The sequence below is a fragment of the Acipenser ruthenus genome, chromosome 3 (genome assembly GCF_902713425.1).
Source record: "Acipenser ruthenus chromosome 3, fAciRut3.2 maternal haplotype, whole genome shotgun sequence".
NCBI lineage: Eukaryota > Metazoa > Chordata > Actinopteri > Acipenseriformes > Acipenseridae > Acipenser > Acipenser ruthenus.
In genome coordinates, this window is record NC_081191.1 from 31380658 (window position 1) to 31402290 (window position 21633).

General features: G+C 36.6%; 1 protein-coding gene across 3 annotated transcripts in view; it reads right to left on the reverse strand.

The window, feature by feature from the left end:
• Positions 1 to 672: 672 nt before the first annotated feature.
• Positions 673 to 21633, reverse strand: part of LOC117435476 (aromatic-L-amino-acid decarboxylase-like) — a 38199-nt gene continuing 17238 nt past the window's right edge. For 2 of the 3 annotated variants that reach the window (XM_059012777.1, XM_059012776.1), the window contains exons 6-14: positions 21167 to 21310; positions 18195 to 18261; positions 17443 to 17537; positions 13155 to 13222; positions 10580 to 10656; positions 9304 to 9323; positions 4723 to 4821; positions 4021 to 4122; positions 673 to 1974 (exon numbers count right to left, since the gene is read on the reverse strand). In XM_059012777.1, coding sequence (XP_058868760.1) covers positions 1774 to 1974; positions 4021 to 4122; positions 4723 to 4821; positions 9304 to 9323; positions 10580 to 10656; positions 13155 to 13222; positions 17443 to 17537; positions 18195 to 18261; positions 21167 to 21310 — 873 coding nt within the window. In that variant the 3' untranslated portion in view covers positions 673 to 1773. The other variant, XM_059012778.1, reaches the window with a different exon arrangement.

Below are 21633 nucleotides of genomic sequence, written 5' to 3' on the forward strand. Positions count from 1 at the left end.
TGCTGCGACTGCAGAGCGACGTGCAAGGAGGCGGCCTGTGCGCCGCTTCCGGTGTGAACACCCCTTTAGAGGTGGAGGGGCGTGTCCCATCCTGTGTTTACGTTTTTGTTTTGGCTTATATTGTTTGTACCATTTTATTTTTGTCTATTTGTTTAGTAAAAGTGCTCATTAGTGCTTAAACTGCATCTTCTGTGTCTGTCTTCCTTCCTGGTCTTAACAGCCTGGCCAGTGACGCTGTCCTGTCACACTGCCCAATTCCATTTTTTGACTCATTTCAACTCAAGTCAAGCAGCATGCCTAATTGTTTGTTACTTTATAATAATGCACCCAACAGTTGTGTCTACCCACAACTTTACCTTTGTTGAAAAGTGGTTGATGTAGCTTTTAACATTTTTGTTTATTATATATATATATATATATATATATATATATATATATATATATATATTTAATGTATCATACATATTCATATGAGCAAGCTCACACATTGAAATGTATATTTATACTTGCAGTAAGGAAAATCAGATTACTGGAATTTGCAAATTCTGATAAACTGCACCAATTAAGACACTACAGAGATTCTTTCTTTTCACAACATATTCCCTTAACATTTTGTTTGTGGGGCTGAGTGTAAATAGATTTATTTCATTTGAGCAAAACACAACACCAGTGTACATCCATTCACTTGTTTAAACCAAAAACATTATTTCAAATACAGAATACATGCTCACCACAGAGCTGACCAAAGGCACAATTCCATGATTCTCCACATTACACATTTCAACAGTATGGTCTCTGCACGAGAATGATGACTGGGCAGCGTTCACATGTGCAACTCATTTGCATCATAGAGAAAAAGAGAACAGACAATTATAATTATAAATTAAAAAGCTTATACTGAACAATTTCTATTCAAATTTTACATTAAAGCTACATCTAATAAATCGACTTTTTATATTGCAGCAGACAATCTGAACGCTGTATCAAGAGTCAAAGCTGATTGGTTTTAAAGCAAACACATGTGGAAAGGCTAACTTTAAATAGGTTCTACTTGAATCTATGCTAAACAATAATAATAATAATAATAATGGCAGCCCCTTGTAGCAGTAACTGGACAGGGAGAGAGAAAGTAAAGCAACCAGGTTTTGTTTTTATAAAACTATTTGTTTAATGACTTATTGTATAGAAATACTTATTGTGCTGGGAGTCATTTTGTTACTAATCTACCTACCAAATAATTTGTTAAACAAATGGATGTTTAAACCACATATGCAATGAATAAACTACTGCTAATACTAATAGTAATTCATCTTGTTTTCTTTGCTATTTGTCTTTCTAAACAGAAAGTGTATGCACCGATTATAAGCCATAAATAACCATGTAATACTATGGTAATAACTGGGTAACTACTGCTCCCATATGGTAACTTCCCCAACACTGATTTTAGGTTCCACAGTAGAGAATTCCTTATTGACCACAAAGAAAGACAAAAATCAGTTACAGATTCACCATGTGAACTTTACAAACCCTTCCATAGCCTATGAAAAAGGCTGTAACAATTTACAATTGCCTGTCCCCCCAAGATACCCCATACACCTACATACAAAGACTCACACATGTTGCAAATATACACTTTAAATAACTTCCACATATTCCACACAGCTGTAATACAAATGAAAATCCATCATTTTTCAAGATATATTAAGGATTTGAAGAAAATCACACACAGATTTGATCCGAAAAATCCATGACGTGATGGCATCCCGGGAGTGCTCACTGTTGCAGCTCTTGCAGGATCTCTGTGGCGATCTCAGTGATGTTCTCCCAGGCGAGTTGGATATGCTTAGACTCTGTTGTGCGGCCACACACAGCAAACCGCAGCACGAAACTGTCTGCCAGGTAACATGGGACCATGTGGATCTTTCTGCCATTGTTTATTGCTTTAAGGAGTTTTTCATTCAATGCATTGGATCCCTAGTTGGAAAAAAGAGAGAAACAAATATTTTGTCATACATAGTTACATACACACGAAGAGACACATTGGTAAAATATAGACCCTTTGGTCTATAGTAACACTATACTTACTGGTAGCTTTCAGGAATTTGAATAGTTTGCAATACATACCTTTTCAGAACATCTCTTGCTGACCTGGGGATCTCTGGCACTGCTCTGGCCTGGTTCTCCTCCTACCTCTCCAACCGCACTTACCAGGTAACCTGGCGTGGAGCAACCTCCACACCTCACCCTCTCTTAACTGGAGTCCCCCAAGGGTCAGTCTTGGGTCCTCTCCTGTTCTCTCTCTACACCCGCTCCCTGGGCCCCCTCATCGCATCCTATGGTTTCTCATACCATTTCTATGCTGATGATGCTCAGATTTTCCTCTCCTTCCCCACCTCTGACTCCACCATCTCCTCCCGTATCTCTACCTGTCTGTCTGCTATTTCCTCCTGGATGCACTCGCATCACCTCAAACTCAACCTCTCTAAATCTGACCTCCTTTTCTTTCCCTCCTCCTCCCCCTCCTCTGATCTCTCCATCTCTGTTCCTCTGGAATCTACCACACTCTCTCCCTCTTCCTCAGCTAAGAACCTTGGAGTCACCCTGGACCCCTGCCTCTCTTATTCCCAGCACATCTCCACTCTGGCACGCACTTGCCGATTCTTCCTGAGCAACATCCGAAGAATCCGACCCTTCCTCACCAACTATGCTACCCAGCTCCTGGTCCAGGCCCTGGTACTCTCCCGCCTAGACTACTGCAACTCCCTCCTGGCTGGCCTCCCTGCGTCCGCCACCCGTCCGCTCCAGCTCATCCAGAACTCTGCTGCCCGCCTAGTGTTCTCTCTGCCTCGCTTCGCCCACGCTACTCCACTCGCTCCACTGGCTCCCGATCACCGCTCACATCCAGTTCAAGACTCTTGTACTAGCCTACAGATGCCTTGACCAGTCTGCACCCAGCTACCTCCAGACCCTCATCTCTCCCTACACCCCCACTCGACCTCTCCGCTCCGCCTGCACTAGAAGACTAGCTCTACCACCGCTACGCTCCCCTGCCTCCAAAGCCCGCTCCTTCTCCACCCTTGCTCCGCAGTGGTGGAATGACCTTCCTACAGATGTCAGGACTGCCCAGTCCCTGACCACATTCCGGCGCCTCCTTAAGACTCACCTCTTCAAAGAGCACCTGTAGAACTCCTCTGTTTGTATCCTGGGACACTATCACCCTTCATGTAAATGTGCTTTATTTTGCTCTTATCAGCCCCTATTTTACTGCATTTAATCCTGTACTTCAGAATACTGTAATCTGCCAAGTTTCTAACCTGTAGTACTTTGTATTTAATCACATCCTGATGTAACTATCACTATTTAATCATATCCTGATGTAACTATCACTATTACCTGCTGTATTATTGAATTGTGGTTTGTCAAACTTGTACTTTACTTGTTTTATTGTATTTCTTGCTCTTATTGTATTACTTGTATTGTAACGCTTGAAATGTTTTTGCTTACGATTGTAAGTCGCCCTGGATAAGGGCGTCTGCTAAGAAATAAATAATAATAATAATAATAATAATAACAGTACTTTCTGTTTAGGTATTGTAATTACTGTTTTCCAAAAATTACACTTATTAAGAGCAGTACTTTCTGTTCTGTGTCTTTTATTTCTTAGCAGACGCCCTTATCCAGGGCGACTTACAATTGTTACAAGATATCGCATTATACATTATTTCACATTATACAGATATCACAATTTTTTTTATTTTTTTTTTACATACAATTAACCATTTATACAGTTGGGTTTTTACTGGAGCAATCTAGGTAAAGTACCTTGCTCAAGGGTACAACAGCAGTATCCCCCACTAGGGACTGAACCCACAACCCACCGGTCAAGAGTCCAGCGCCCTAACCACTACTCCACACTGCTGCCCTTTTACTGACACACCCCTTAAAATCACAGACTTCAAGTGTGTTATTTCTCAATAACTCTTCATATTTCCACAAACTTAACAGCAATGTGACGTTTACCTTCAGTCTGAAGCACACGAGTCCCAGGACCACATCACCACAGATCTCAAAGCGTTTGTCTTGACGTACCAGGCTTTCAAACTCATGGGCAAGGCTCACATGCTGAAGATGAATATATTTGATTAAATCGTTAAGTATTTTTAATATTGTACTTTAATTTAAAGCCATTTACTACTGGTTACTATGTTTGTTTATCTCCCTGGGTTTTAAGTATTTACGCATTTAAGTTAGAGTAATGTAAATCTTTCTAGACTGCAAGCACTTCAAATGGAAAAAACTGAAGACAACTTATAATAAATGTACCATAGATAATTAGCTGGGTGGTCAATAAAGCCCCCATTATTGGATGTGCAAGCACATACAATAACAATTCACAAACTCACAAGTTATTAAAAGGCTGTTCAAATACAAGTTGGTATTCATAAAACTTCTTATTGATTTAGCTACTTCTAAACCCATGGCTCTTTGTTTATTTGTTTTATTTGTTTGTGGAGTTTACATATTCTGGAAATAGACAGATAATCCAGGCTACAGTGTTGTTTTAAATATATTTATAATGGCCACAAGATGGCAGCACAGTAGGCCATACCTCCCTGTTTTATTTTTTGATAATATAGTTTGAAGATTAACTGGCTTGTATTTATATTGTATTCTCTGAGGTGCTGAGCATATAAATCTATATTTTTAGAAAATGGACTATACCTTTCGAATGTATTCCTGTAGCCCCTTCAGCCCGTATGTCCGAAAAACAAACCACATCTTCAAAGAGCGAAACCTCCGCCCCAGTGGTATCTGCCAATGCTGTGGGGAAAAGTTCTGGTTACTCTAATGTAGGGATCAACAAAGGTTAAGCACACTGGAGCCCAGCTGCAGTTGTGGTAACAGGTTTACCTATTCAACAAGCCCAGACGATGCAGGAACAAGGAATTGATAAACTGGGGTACATCTTCACCTTGCATATATTCTGCGTGTGGAGTTCACAAAGTTCAATTACACATACATGTAGATATTGGAATCAATAAATGGAAACTTACTAACATAGCCATTGGTATTGTGTGCACTCATTTGCAGGTATCACAGTAAATAAGTTTCCTTACAATAACAAACCTGAGTCTAGGTCAAAACATGGAGCAATATGGAGTCCAGAGCCTTTCAAATGATGTGTTTGTTTTTTTAGGGTATCTTATTTAGGGATACACCCATATCAATTGCATTGTTTCGATTTCAGACACGTGTATGTGCATTAGAATTCAGCTTTATTCTTGTCACCTCTATATTATGACCAACATTACATTTGTTAGCCTGGGGTTTTGGACAAGAGAGGATCTGACATTTCCCTAGCCATTTACAAAACAACAAATGCATTGCACCTATGTTGTGTATTAGCCTTACACTTGCTTATTCTTATTATTATTATTATTATTATTATTATTATTGATTTAAATATGTAAGTTAGTTAGTGTTATTTTTATTATTCATACATCCATGAGTAGAAATGACTGTAGTCTTAGTTAGATTCAAGTCTTAGTTGCAAATTTCAACAAAGATATTTTATTCAATACAGTTGAAGAGTTCGGTATTCCATTTTCCCTAAGCACAGGTCTTAACAGAACGAACCAGACAACACAATGCTGGGATTTAATATAGCTTCTCTTAGACATCACTCCTTATTCCTGAACCTATCAGAATATCATTGACCACATGGGGTCCACTTTCATTTTATTACCTTAAGTGATTGTAACATCAAAGCCTGTTTGATGTCCCACTCAGTAAACCCTGATGTTATAAAGAGTCCCCCTTTTAAATTGTCATTTGGTGCACTTTAAAAGCTTTCCCCTTATGATCTGTCTTCCTGCTCCAGTAATTAATATTAAACCCAAATTGTCTTTTACTAACTCAATCTAAAACTAAACAGTTAATCTTTTAATCTATAGTTTCTTAAAGTGCATGTTTCTCCAGCAATTATTATCTAAACAGTGTCTGTAGCTATCTGGATTTTTAAACCAATTCATTAGACCCCACTATACAGTATATGCAGGGCCGGTGCTTGACAACTTGCCGCTCTAGGCAAAGCCTAGCATATCCCCCATATATCAGTCAGGTAATGATTATTTTATTTCTTTTTTAAAATAAACATGTTTTTTTATTCGGCTTGTATTGAGCATTCGCCCTATGTGCTCGTATATAACCTGGTTTCTGTTTTGAAAAATTGTACTGACCGTGTATAGATTTTAAATTGAGTTTCCACAGTACAGTATATGGGATTTTGAGAGGACTGTTTCATAACTTCAATAACGTCATAATCTTAAACTGTAATATAAAGCGAAATGTAGTAGTTGAAAATTAACGTTTTGGCAAAAGCATTAACGTTCCTTTGACATTGCAAATTAGCTTTTTCTTACTCAACAACTATTCTACAGAAGAACACAACACTAAAGGGAGCAACCATTTTAAAACGGTGTGGGGCAGATACAAATGTTAGAATAAGCTAAGCAGACCGAAAAGATATAGCTTCTTAACTTACGTAGCAAACAAAAGTTTATCTAAGGTGAAAGCAGAACTATTTACATGACAATATTATCAAAAACACACACTCTCAATGTACCATACGTTTTAAAAATACAATCTTGTACAAAAACTTAGCAGAAAGGGCAACAGAGGTTGTCACACCAACTACCTTCTCCAATACTGTCAGTCTAATTACACACAGCACTGTAATTAAACTAACTTCATGCTTTTAGAATACTTGCACAAGTCACAATGCATACCTTTTTTTCCTTTCTTAAGAGTAAACATGTAGGCTATTATTAAACATGAAGGCAGCAAACACTGTCTATGTGCAACAAATACACAAACACAAAATAAGTTTATTATTATTATTATTATTATTAATAATAATAATACATGTCTCAGTTGTAATTGAGATACACAAATGGCTTATCGCCGATCAATTGATTAACCCTACACACCTGTCTGTTAAATGCATTGGTGATGATGGGAGTCTGTAAACTTGAACTGTCTCAGCCTGTCCCGGTGTTATGCCAAATAGCATCTTAGGAAGAAAACAGCGTGATCGTGTTCATCCCCTATGGGAAGGCCTCTGAGTGCTGCAGCAGATGTAAAATGATCTCAGTAATCATCAATCGAAAAACATATACATATATTAATATAATTTCTGTCTGCTACACCTTTGTGCTAGTATATTTAAGTATGTTTGTGTGCTTTTATGTTTAACAGAGCTCTAAAGTCGCTACAAACTGTAAAATATTCATATGCGTATGTGACAGGATGGTGCAAGGGATGAGGCCCAGAGACTGTATTTCAAACAAAGGACTTTTAATAAATAAAAAAGACACAAAATAAACAGGCACGAGGGCCAAACAAAAAGGTTCTTAAACACAAAGACAATAAACACAAAGTAAAAACTTACAAAAAAATCAGGATTCAGGCTTAGCTTTGCCTTCACTGGATTGCAAAAAGAACAAAAAACAGCACACAAAGAAAAACACCCTTGCTTCCTCAGCTCCCTCTCCCTACTGAGGCGCTGAGGCCTCCTTTTATATCAGGTGGCTGGGTGCTAATTGATTACTAATTACTCCCACCAGACACATAAAACCTGGGCAGGGAGGAGAATTTAACCCCATCCCTGCCAATATTTACAAGGGCAGAGCCCTGCTCTGCTACAGCGTAAAAATAATTTGTACTTGTAATTATAGGTACAAATCAAAAATACAAGTACAAATCAAAAATACAAGTACAAATCAAAAATACGAGTACAACTCAAAAAGAATTATGAGTACAAATCAGAAAATTACGAGTACAAATCAAAAAGTTACGAGTACAAATCAAAAATACAAGTACGACTCAAGAAAAGCTACGGCTACAAATCAAAAAGTTACGAGTACAACTCACAAAATTACGGGTTGGATAGAGCGTGAAATCACTGTCAAAATACGTCACAGAGGACACAGGACAGGCTGTTGATTGGGGGAATTTAACAGCGCATGCGTCCAACACCTTGCATTGCTGATAGAAGGGAAGGAGTGGCTGCATGTTGGTGAAATTTGTAGGAGGAATTTTCAAAGCAAGAATATGGCACAAAGTCACCCAACAGATGGACAGTCTCAGTCTCAGCAAAGATCTTCTATATACACAAGATAGTCAACTCCCCTTTTTTTTCATCCCCACCAATGCAGTGTATCATGGGAATCCAAAGAGTTCCAGTGGCGACTTTTCTCCTATCTCTATAATGTAAAGTCTGCTTCATTTCCTATTTAAAGCTTTCTCTTTTGAAAACAATTGCATTTTTTAGCAAGATTCACCTGGATTTGTTTAGAGACACCCCTCCTTAACACATACGTGTTATTATTTCTATGATCGATGTATTCACTTGGCCTGACAAGAGCTCTTTATCGCCAAAGTGCTGTCCGAAAATATTAATTATTTATAGATATTCACATTGCCTGCTTTTTCAGTGGCAAATTCATTAATCCAATGTTGTATAATGTTGTATAATAACATTCTTTAAAAATGATTAATATGTAAAACGTTGTTAATATGACTTTTTGACCCCTAAGAAATAATACAAAAAATATTGCATAATGGGTATAATTATAATTTTGTAACAGACAAAAAAAATGCATTAAAAGCGTGCTATAATACGTTACATTTCTGTATATTATAAACAAAACCTGTGCATTTAAAAACATTTTTTTGCAGTACAGAATGTGTCACGGTGCCATGCCCTCCTGACGGTCTTGGCAGAGTGACAGATGTGTTTTTAGGGGTAGGCTCTAGTGTAAAAAAAGAAAAAGATCTTTCAATTTAAAATCACAATCTACATTTACAGGTTAGTAATATTGCCAGTGTGATATGCAAAATTCAGTTTTACATTTTTTTATCGATTGGTTCAATCAGAATTGAACACAATTTATTAGCATTGATATTCACTGTCAAAATACCGTAAATTCAGTTTAAATTATTAACATACCAAATTTTTGTCTTACTTCTTGAAACATCGTGTATCCATTATGGATGACGTTAAGAACGGCATACTAGATAGAATGAACGCAATTTACTATTGATCACTCCATACCATGCGAAAGAGCGTGTTTGGATAGGATTCGTGGTGCTAAACGTCACCAAAGCGGTGCTTCGCACATAATGCAGATTCCTTGCTTTTATTTTTAGTTTTTTTGCCGCCCTAGATGGATGCATAGTTTGCCTCAGCCTTCCTCTGGGCCTGAGTATATGAATATATTTAAACAAATCTCATTTACTTACCCTATAGTCTGTAACAAGCCCTGAAAACAGACAGAAAATAAATTGTTAAAAACGCATGTTAATGTCCATTACTCAGCTTTTTTCTAAATATTTGATAGATTTTTCATTGCGTACTGTAGTACTTTTTAAGAACGTACCTTACTTTGTTTCAAAGAACTTAATCTCTATCTGCATACAGTATATTACCTATGAATAATTATACTTCAATACGAGGAAACGTTTTAATTAACATGCCAATGTCTATTAAGCACAAACAAGTGCTGCATGTATGTGCATATTGTTTCTATTTCTCTGGTAAACCAGCTGGTAATTAATTATCTATAATTTTATTTCACTATCACTGTATTTCTAGCTCTGTCAGATGATGCAGAGGGAGGAAAGCAAGACCTCTTCAACTGATAATGGAAAAGGCTTTTGTTTTCTTGTCACTCTAATTATAGCACTGCAACAGGCACAGCTGTATGTAGCAGCAAGCAGGACCGCAGTGGAGTGGTTTGCATCTAGAATGGCTGACAAGCGTATTTCATTAGTGTTGACCAACTTAAAATAACATGAAGCCCAACCTTTAAAAATCCATTTTCCTAAACTTCATTTTCTTCACGTCATTTGCTTCAGTCCCCTCATCACTTTCCCTCATTGATTTTTTTTTATGCGGAAGCTGGCTTTATTTAGTGGTGAGCCTTTGAAGTATTTTCAAAGTGCAGTTCAAATGCACAATGATAAGGAGAGCATGTTAGTGACTACCAGTTTTTAGTGTTAATTCAAATAGACTGCATGGAGGCAGGATGACTTTACCTGTCATACATCTAGCTGTCATTTAAGGTAGCGGACTGGACTTTATACGTTACACCTCCTGCAGTTTACCATGAAAGTTTTTTTTATTAAATCTAGGGTTACGATGATTATGTCTGTATACAGTACAGATCCATTTTATACAAAAGCTGCAGTTTATTACATTATCTGTATTGCACTGAAGAAGGCTGGAAGCTAAATAAACATCTGCCTACACAATTAGGTCTGTACAGTACATTTATTGTAACATTGTTCAAATTCAGTAGACAGTAGGAGGCACATGCAGTAGAACCCCTTTATCCAAACTGCTATGGGGAAACAAATTAAGTTGAAAGGGAGTTCAAATAAAGGTCGTATCATATGAAATGTAACTTGAAATTGTATACTGAAAAACAGTGAAAACTACTACACTATGTTCTTGTATTTTATAAATAGTAGTAATACACCACAGTGAATAGGCATTAGCTACCATGAAAATATGTACCTGATTCTTGGTGATCGTGCTGTAGATAGAGAGGATCCATTTTGAAAGCCCCAATTATCTCCGATCGTTTCTTTACCCTGTACACAAAAATAACAGAGGGGGTTGATTAGTTCTGTGAAGCCAGTCATTCATACTGACAAAACATTTAAGCAACTGATCATCCGCAATTAAAAAAAAATAAAAAATTAATTAACTTGATGCTTCAATGCTTTACAGAAACACCCTGCATTAGCACAATGATTGGTAGGGCATATATGCCCTTCCTGTGAAATATTCCACATTCAATGGCCAGGAAATCAGGAAGTTTGGGTCATTGAGTAAAAGTGTGCTTGATTTATCCTGCACATGAAAGGGTACACAAACTAAACAACTGCTTACCGGTTTAGCATGGAATGTATACAGGTTGTCAGCAAGAAAGCAACTACGTTAAAACAATTACAAAAAAAGAATCACGTCCTCGTTTCATTTACCTTCTTTAAAAAATATCTAAATAAGCTGCCTTCAAGGCAGGATACATTATATATATATATATATATATATATATATATATATATATATATATATATATATATATATATATATCTTTTTAATTTGGTGACCCCTTATTTTTATTTCTGTGTTAAATGTATTATAGAAGTATATTTTATCCTGCAAAGTTTAAGAAAAAAATAGTGACAAAGATTAATGCTATCTGTTGCGGACGTGTGGTAGCGATAAGGTATTTTATAAGTATTTTACTTTCACAGCTATTAGTTTAATAGAAGAAAAACCACACATTGATAAAAACATATGTGAGGGCTCAAATTACTAGGGGCTGGGAGTGGGTTCAATCCCTTTAAGCTTCTCCAAATGGTTTTATTTCCAGTTTCCTTTTTAACATGTTTTAAGCCGACAGGCATCACTTTAAACAGAAAGGAACATGTTAAAATTGTATGATGACATTTCCTGCCTTGTCTATGCAGTTTTTCAGTACCAATCAATGATATGTTTTTTAGTAGTCAATGATAATGAGAAAGCATCTCCTGACAATCTGAACACTTCTCTGCACATTTTACACAGGCTAATGCTTATGCTTATATTAAAGAAGATTAAATAGAATTCATTTCGTAAGTAAAGAAGTGACAGCATTTCATTTGATCAGAAAAGGAATATGATTTAATCTTATTACACCTTGATCCATGTCTCAGCCTATATACTGTTGACTCAAAAAATAAGCGCCAGCCAAGATCAGCTAAGAAATTAGCCTTCGTAATATATATAGTTATCTAATTTAGATTGTCATAAGATGCTTTCTCATGTTCACCGACTGGTAAAAAATGGAATACGCAGGAAAGTACATCATGCAATTAACAGGTTCCTTTCAATGCCAGGGTTTCCATGCGGCTTAGAAAGTCTTGGCTTGGCTTGATTATTCCCAGTTTTTTAAAATTTTTTATTTATTTATTAGTGTGTTAGAAGTTTGACAGTTTGTGATTGTAACACAATTTATCATTTTCTTTCCCTGGCCTGTGACACACAGGAAACTTCAGTTCTATGCTAAAGTTTAGATCAACAATTTATAATTAGGCCAAATAATCTGAGACAACATACAGGTGGACGCTGCAAAAATAACAGAAAAAAGAATAATACTTTTAAATAGAATTATGGCACCCACAAGCATGTGTATAGATTTTAGAAGGAAACTATTCCTAGCCCCATCAGTGATGATCCGTCAAAAGTGAATCTTATTTAAATGATTTATTTCATTAGCCATTTGCTAACCCTGTTGCCTGTGTCCTATTGATAAAGGCAAATATACACTTGATTATAATGAAAGAAGGCTGACTGCCAAGGCGTTGTTGACTGATCTTCCTGTGTTTACCGAGGATAAGCTCTCTCTATTGAAAGCGACTGTGTTAGCGCATTAATGACTGAAGGGCAGGTGGGGAGGCGTTTGCCCTGTCCGCACTATTCAATGAAGCCGGTTGCTTTTGTGACTAAATTCCGGTTGAACTATCTAAGAACAGTAACATTACGCTGTGCAAACAATTACGCACAATATACTGTTTGTGTTTTTTTTCCTAAGATGAGCAAACATGCTGAAGAGAAGACTCTTGTGTTATTCTCTTTATCAAAGCTGTGCGCTCCATGGTTCAATTGGCACAATTTTTGTGAAAGAAAAACTCCCCAGTAATTTGACAAGACTGCCATAGTTTGTTATATAGTCGAATTCAGCTACACTAGTAGTTGTTTTTTATACCCATGTAAAAATACTATAGTATTTTATAGTGGTGGCCAAAATATTGTAGTTACTATGATATATTATACATGAAATACTGTTATATTCTATAGTAAACTGAATGTGTGTATATATATATATATATATATATATATATATATATATATATATATATATATATATATATATATATATATATATATATATATATATAATTTGGTTGTATTTATTTATTTTTGCTATAGAATCCCATAGTTTGTTTTATATTGAAATATCCAAAACAGTAGGTTATAAACACTAAGTATTTTAGCACATTTATCTTGCTATTGTATATACAAAACACTCAGTAAAACTCACCACATTGCTGAGCAGTCAAAGTTAATCAGAAGCCACTTGTGAGGATTAAAGTTGAATGAATCTGCAAACTGATAAGAGATAAAAGGAACATTTATTCTGAGAGGTACTTTACTTTTCCATGGATAATCCTTTTTTTTTTTTTTTGGTTTCCTCAGAGGAACTCTCTGTATAGCTGTGAGTTCCAAATGTTACGGAAACATGTTAAGGAGTCAATTGTCCCTTTTCCAAATTGATAATGCAGTTTACTGCCACAGTCAGGGCACATAAAGATATCCTAGCAGCAAAATACATTAACAATAACAATACTCAGCAATAACAAAGTCATTGCTGAGTACCCCTGGGTGGGCTCACATCCTGCATTGGGAATTGTTAATACTAGTTGATGAGAAAAGTTACAGCGTTCACCATTTGCTCCCATTAATACTGCTAGTCAGAAGACATACTGTAGGTGATCCTCTTTGCTAAACAAACAGTAAAACAGGTTCTGTAAAGTGTTTTCTGTTATAGATAATATTAAAATTTTAAATCTCATGCTGCTGCAAGGAGTAGCCGGGACATGTCTGACTTACAAACTGATATGCTGGTAAACCGTCAAAAGAGAAGTTATCTTGTGTCTGTGTGGCTAAATCTACAGGTGGAAATGGAAACAATCTGACTGTCAACAAGTCAAAGCTATGGAAGATTGTAGAGTACCAAACACCAACACCCTTTTTGTTTGTAAAATTGAATATGATTGATTTAACAAGGTCAAACGTTTCCTGTGACGCACTTCAAATGAGGGCTTATTTTCAAAGCTTGGTAACTCTTCCTAAATACGTTTGGAAAATAATTAAGCCTGGTAAACATTTTGTTTAAAGCATTTCAATTTGACCAAGCATGACCTGTTAAAAACCAGGTGCCATAGAACCACCTTCATAGCAAAATAACTAAATAAATAATATAAGAAAGATTCATTATCCTAGCTCCTGTTTTGGGATGACAAAAATATCTCAGATCTAAGATATTTACTTGGTATTACTTTTTCTAATATCCTCCCAGTCTGCCATTTGAAATATAATGAAAGCCCATGAAAGGAAAGGAAAATGTTTGAGGTCTGAAATCTATTAAGCGCTGTTGAAAAGTTGCTATGCTGACAAATGTGAAGCTGTGGTGGTGATTCATTTCCTCAGCACCCAATAAAACTGCAGGAAACTCCAAAGCGACGTAATTTACCTACTGATAAAACCACTTCTTTTATTATTACTTAACTTTCTCACTATTGTTTGAACGTCTGTTCTTAATCAACAGTGACATTTAGGTATGGGATTTATCTGAAGGTTTGCTGGTGCCTCAGGAAATTACTTTGTCCTTATCGCTGTGCCTAAGACTGGGCTTTGCTGAAAAGCCAGAGCAATTCAAAGAAAGTTTAATGCTTGCTAATTTCCACAGTGATAGCTCTGACCATTTTGAATACTTGGTGAATATTGGTTTGTACCTTTAAGGGACCTGTTTATGAAATGTATTTGTATTTATTTATTCATTCTTTAACCAGGAAAAAACCCATAGAGACAGAGGCCTGTTTTTACAAGAGTGTCCTAGCAAGATGACCAGAAACAGACAGAAGTAATTTCACATCCGTAAAAATAACATTACTCTAAAAGACAATCTCATCATACATTCAATCTGGGATCAGAAACATTTACACTTCGATAAATCTTGGAACCTGCTCATTAAAATATATTTAATCTTAGTCTTATTCTTTGTTTAGCTGATACATTTGGGTTATTTATCTGATGCTTGAACCTATCCCGGATACTCTTGTCCAGACTGTTCCATGCCATAGGGGTGCTGTAGCTAAATGCTGATCGGCCAACCCTGGACCTTCTCCGAGGCACTTGATAAATAAGTGCAAGACTAGATCGTAAACTATACTTGGATATATTTACTTGTAGCAACAAACCTAGGTAACCTGGCAACAAACCTATTACAGTTATACATACAAAACGTACCCAGTGTAATTGCCTTCTACAATTAAGTGACATCCAATTTAAAGAAGCCGGTAACTGGCAGTGATGATGCAGGTCAGGAGATGAAAACACCTCTCAATGACACAGTTTCATAACATTCATTTCATACAGCTTTTGTTATCATGTCTTTTACTGTGTTCAATGTGAGCTTGTGTGAGTATCTTTATACAGTACATGCTGTAGAGGTCCATTTTATCTTTTTAAGTGTGCTGTCTCATTTATTTATTTATTTATTTTAAAATATGTTTATAGCTTTTTCAGTTTTCTTTTTTACAAAAAACAAACATAAGTCATGTAGCATGCACAGAAGTAAGGGTCAGGGTTGGTAGGTGACACAATCAAATATGAAGACAAAAGCCCAACACCAGCTCCTGCAAGGGAGCCAGCTCTTTTATACTGCGGTATCGGCACTATGCTTCAGTGCAGGAGGTCCCGGGTTCGTGTTCCACCTCTGCCTGCGGGAACCAAGATTGTTACAATACATACCTACCTACCTACCTACATACAAATCCACACGGTATTCCATTGGTTTGTATATAAAGTTCTACATTGTATTATTATTATTATTTTATTATTATTTATTTATTAGCAGACACCCTTATCCAGGGCAACTTACAATTGTTACAAGATATCACATTATACAGATATCACATTATTTTACATACAATTACCCATTTATACAGTTGGGTTTTTTACTGGAGCAATCTAGGTAAAGTACCTTGCTCAAGGGTACAACAGCAGTGTCCCCCACTGGGGATTGAACCCACAACCCTCTGGTCAAGAGTCCAGAGCCCTAACCACTACTCCACACTGCTGCCCGTACTTGTACTTTTTAACTACAGTGCTTCCTCGTTATAAAGCTCTCGAATATAACGCGCCTTGGATATAACGCTCCTACAGCACGTCCCCCAATTCTATACGAGTGATTCATGCAATATTTCTGAGCATTTGTTTTTTAACTAAATAAATATTAGGCCTATTACGTGGTTATTTTTCCTAATGTATTTACTTTTTTGCTGCGAGAGGAGCTGCAGCTTTCTCCGGCAGACGAGACGCTTCAGCTTCACTTCAGCCCCGCTCAGGGAGCCGAACCTGGGGCGAGCCAATTCCCTCTTCCCCTCACCTGACCCGCTCTCCTTCTCGCACTTGGTTTGCTTGTCTGTCGCTTTGAACTAAGCTCCCGACCGCCCTTTAGCCTGACTATTTATAGTTTAAAAACTGCTAATTAAAATTATCCACGAGTGGGAATGTTACCTTTTTGTTTTGTAAAAAATATGGCATTGATTACATGGTGCTTTATGCATGGTTAATTCATGGAAAGTGACATTTTTGCTTCACTATATGTGCATTATAGAGGGGGAGTTATTTTATTTTGTATTTTAGTCAGATGTGTGTTGTGTCCCGCGGCACCCACCACCCCCTCCCCCTTGGGTATAATGCTCATATTTTGTGTCCCCCGCGACCCTCGTTATAGTGATGGAGCACTGTATTAGACAAAATATTTACAGGATATAATTAAAAACTGCTGCTGTAATCATGATTAATTTATTATTAAATAAATTTCAACTAATATAGATAGATAGCTTACCTCAGCCCCATCCAATAAATAAATAAATATTATATATATATATATATATATATAAATAAAATCTGTGCCGTCCAATTTTTACCCACATGCCAAATAATCGTAAATCAGCATTGTATATGTGAAGTTATCTAAATAAATGTACATTCTGGATGACAAAATGCAGAATTGTAAATGAAGTTTACAAATTATGCACAAAATAGATATTGCCATTATTTTTTATTTCATTTCCATTTGGCTGCTGCACGCAGGTGGGAGAGCCGTCTCGCTGTGCGCTATACTAGTAGTAGTTTCCATAACAGTGAATTATGCTTCCATTCATTTTTCTTGATCTCGTTAACATGCATTTTGATTAACGAGTTGCCCTTATTTAGTCGTTGAGACAGGAAGTGATGTACGTGACCAGCGACCATTAAGCTTTTTAACGAGAAATGCGTTCATTAACGACCTCATCGACTCAATTTCAAAGCATTAACAGATTTAATTAAGTAACACATTCCGTTTGAAAATCACTTGCTACTAAAGCTCTCGTTACTATACCACGAGTTTGATACATAACACTTTTTTTTTTATTAATCTTTTATTTTTATGGAAGACTGTTTGCTACTGTGTTATATCTGGTACCTATAGTCATCATGGAATACATTTGTATATATTACAGATTTCTGGAGCTAAAATTGAGTTTTCAGTTTCTTACCTCTACTCCATTAAGAAGATGTCTAAACTCTGGGCAGATAAAAGAACTTCCTGCATAGGCAGCATCAATGTGCATCCACATGTTCTCGGAATTACCTAAAACACAATACAGCAGCATGAGAAGGTTACAGACCTGAATGCTGGATACATCAAAAGCCTTTAATAGGAAGTGCTCTGTACATGCATAAGGGCTAGAATTGTCATGTTGAGATCCAAGTAGTTGCCATAGTATTAAACCACATTTCATTTGTACCTTGTTTGTGAAAGGAATTTAAAACAGAAGTTCTGAAACTTGTGAGAAAAATGTAATATAAATTACAAAAGTGTGCCCAACTTGAGTGTCTCTGGTTTTGTTCATGGAAATATTGTACGCAGTTACTGGAACAAAGAAGTTAAGAACACGCTAAATTTGCCAAAGTAATAATGAACCAATTCAATGCAATTTACAAAATACCTGACCACTGAAAAAAGATGCATCAGCGACTGCAAGTCTGTTTTATACTATGTTTATGTTGCACTGAGCTCTGATGCACTTTATCCTGTTGTTGTCAATCTGTTAATAAATATATTTTTTTCAGCAATCAAATAAGCCTTTGATTTGACTTTTTAATCTACTAGTGTGCATGACATGCTCAGTCAGACTCCATATAATACATGTAACAATGCACAGAATTAGAAAGAAAAGATAGACTATAATACTGTTTTTTGTCTGTTTATAATGTATAAAGTGTATATAAATATATATGTACTTACAGATAGGGCCTATTTCCATTATGTTATCGAATGCACAGGATGGTGTTGTTCCAAGTGTTGCACAGCACTGTGGATCGCAGGCACAAACACAAAAATTACATTCGTTACAATTGGACAAAACTTGGCATGCATTGTACTGGATTAATGAATTCTCTTATGTATCACAGTTGGCATTGTATCATAAAGATTTTCAGTTATTAAGTTTATGAAGTACTAATGATCTTGATCAGAATGAAGTTTAGTTTTGACTATAAAAACAAGAAGAATGGGTCTAGTTAAATTGAAACAGGGTTTGTATTTTACAGAGGAAATAGGTTAGTCTTCATTATTTTGTTATAACAGTGGTATTTTGTGAATGGGTGGTCTGCTGTGTGAAAGTAATCAAAATTGAGGGAGCCGCTCTTTAGTATCCTGCAGTTCATAGTGTTGTGGTTTCCTGGATGCAAATGATCACTCTCTTCTAGTGCACACCTCCACTTTCCCGAGCCTTTTGTATAATGGATTCTACGGCTGGTATTGGGGTAAAGGTACTGTAACTGTATGGACAACAGATTTACTCACAGCTTTAAACACACAGCTGCTACCCCTGCCCTCCCCACCCAAAATTGTCACCATTTATTCTTGGAATACAATGGTATTGTTCCCCCCTCATTTTAGTTAAAAAATGATACTAAGTTACAGAAATGTAAATATAACGATTAATACATGATTCCCTATGTATTCATATACAATAATCCTCTCATGACACATTGAACTAAATACTTGATCAAAATTAATGAATTTTCAAGTATAATTGAGCACAAGCTGATGATGTGAATAGTCTAGGCAGAGTTTCAAATGAAACTGAGGAAGGAGGTGAAGCAGCTCCGCACTGGACAACGGGGGTGACTGTCAGGATCAGCCATTTTGTTAAGTTTTATTTGTTATAGATGCGAGGCAGACATATTCAAGTCCGTTTTCTTCCTTTCGGATCTCACAAGAGGTTTTTGTCAGTTGGCGGACCCACTTGCGCCCACTTCATGCCAGGTTAAGCTGATGATCAAACCAGATCTTGTGTACCAATCCGACCGCAGTGTCCAGTGAAAGTACTTCAGATTCCCACAGGCGCTTCAAATCCAGGTCAGTTATGTGGGGGTGGTGTTTGAACTTGTCTTTACTGGTTATTCTGTCATGACTGACAGGAAGACATTATTCCTGGTTTTAAACTCTCTGTCAACAGAGATGTTAAAACTTCTACTGTTTTAGACAAAAAGGAAAGAAGAAAGATTGTAGTCTGATATTAGAGATGCTGAGTCATCAGTATTTTTAAAGATTATAAACTAAATTTTTTAGACTAGTTTTTGTACCTTTTTTAATGTTTTTTCTTCTATTTTTATTTTTCTACACTGGCATAAAATTCCCCCAGAAACATCCTGAAATAAAAGTTTGTTTTAATCATTTAAACTCTTTGTGTAGGCCAATGCTAGTAATATGCCATTGTGAGTTCTGAGAAAAGAATGCAGAGTTCAGAGAATTGTGAGGGTCTGGAACCAACTCCTCAGTAATGTTGTTGAAGCTGAAACCCTGGGATCCTTTAAGAAGCTGCTTGATGAGATTCTGGGATCAATAGGCTACTAACAACCAAACGAGCAAGATGGGCTGAATGGCCTCCTCTCGCTTGCAAACTTTATGTTCTTAATGCTGAGTCTTTCATGCTAATTTGAATTGAACTGTAGTAAACTGTGGCTTGATAAACCCCTGGGTCAGTGACTTATAGTACATTCAGTACACAGCTGTGAATATAAAATTAGTATGCTAAAAAAAGAACATCACCGTGACCCACATGTATTGCATGTAGAAATATATCTTAGTTTAGTTTTAACTTTACCCCAAAGCCTAATAAAACGGTTTTACTGATAAATTAATCGATAACTATTACATGCTAAAGAAAGTTAATAAGTTGTAGAAGAATGATAAACAAGGGCCTTGGTATAACAGATATACTGTGCAAATGTTAAATGCTAGATCTCAAATAGGTTCAATAGTGGTGGAAATTGTACAATTTCTCGTACAAAAAAATGAAAGTCATCCCATTTTTTACATTTCCAATATAGAGAATCACCCTGCCAGGCACACTGAACACCTTGTAATCACATTAACGCCTTTGTCCCCCGCGAAAGTATTACTGAAACATTGTATGACCAAGACATTTACTCAAATTTATTGCGCTCTCCACAGGATCAGGCAAGTGGATAATGAGATTTAGATGAATCTATGACAACACACGCAGCCTTTACAAACTAAATTAGCAGTCCCTGTAGACCAAAGGGAAACATAAAAGAGAATTGGATAATGCAATTCAGATGTCCATCTGATAAAAGCCTGTAGCTTATTAAGAGGGAAGTACTGAAAGGTTGTGAATATTCACACGATGTGTGGATTGCAATTGGTTACATCTTTTGGTTGCCTGTATGCTTAATGGAATATTGTATTGTACAGCAGCAAAGCCTCTGGCACAGACACCATTGTGATTAAAGTGTTGCCAGGTGGGTTAGAAACCGAAAGCACAGTTTTGCCTTCTATTTGGACGGTATTAGCTTCAAAGGGCTTCCACATTTACAAATTGCGTACACTAGCTGCAGTAAACTCTACCATTTATACTTAGACACTTACTGATTGAGCCAATTTTAGAATGAAACACAAACTAGCTACCAACTCTAATAGAGACATTAATATCCCCACACCATTTATCCAACCAAGGTATCATCCCTTTAGAATTTCATAGCATTATTTGGATACATGCTCCCTGAGCAGCTGTTGATAAGTCAAGGCAAATATTACAAAGGAGGGCAGATGTGATGTGATTGTCTTTAATTGATCTTGTCTGAGATTATGAAGTGAAACAGAATGTGAAGACTTGCAATCAGTCTGTGGTCACAAATGCATATATTATAGTACAGTAGTAATACTAATTTAAAAAAAAAAACACTTACATAGAATGGAATGAGGCCAGCTGCCTTGTCTTCTTCAATCACTTTCCTCAGAGCTTCCCCTCCAACAGAGAATTTGGTGTCTGAGGGAATCTTCTTCATTTTCACCCCACCTATCAGTCCTGCTCTTTCCACAGAGCAGTGAGCCTGTAACAGACACAAATATTGGGATTCGGTCACTTGAGGATGGCTAGTGCAAGACTTTATAATAAGTGCTACACTGTACTTCCGCTGTAGTAATTACACAAACGATGGTGCTATTAAAATACAATAACATGTTTAATGACTAAACTAAGAATGTTGCCAATTGATAGCATGTAACTGGACCCAGCAACAAACTACAATAAAGGTGGCTGTCTGCACAGTGTTGTACTCCAATCATGACGCAAGTTCAAAACAATTTCTTCATTCCCTCAGGCATCCGCCTGTTATTTTCCATTGCCTTGTTTACTCCTGAACTTAGGACCCCT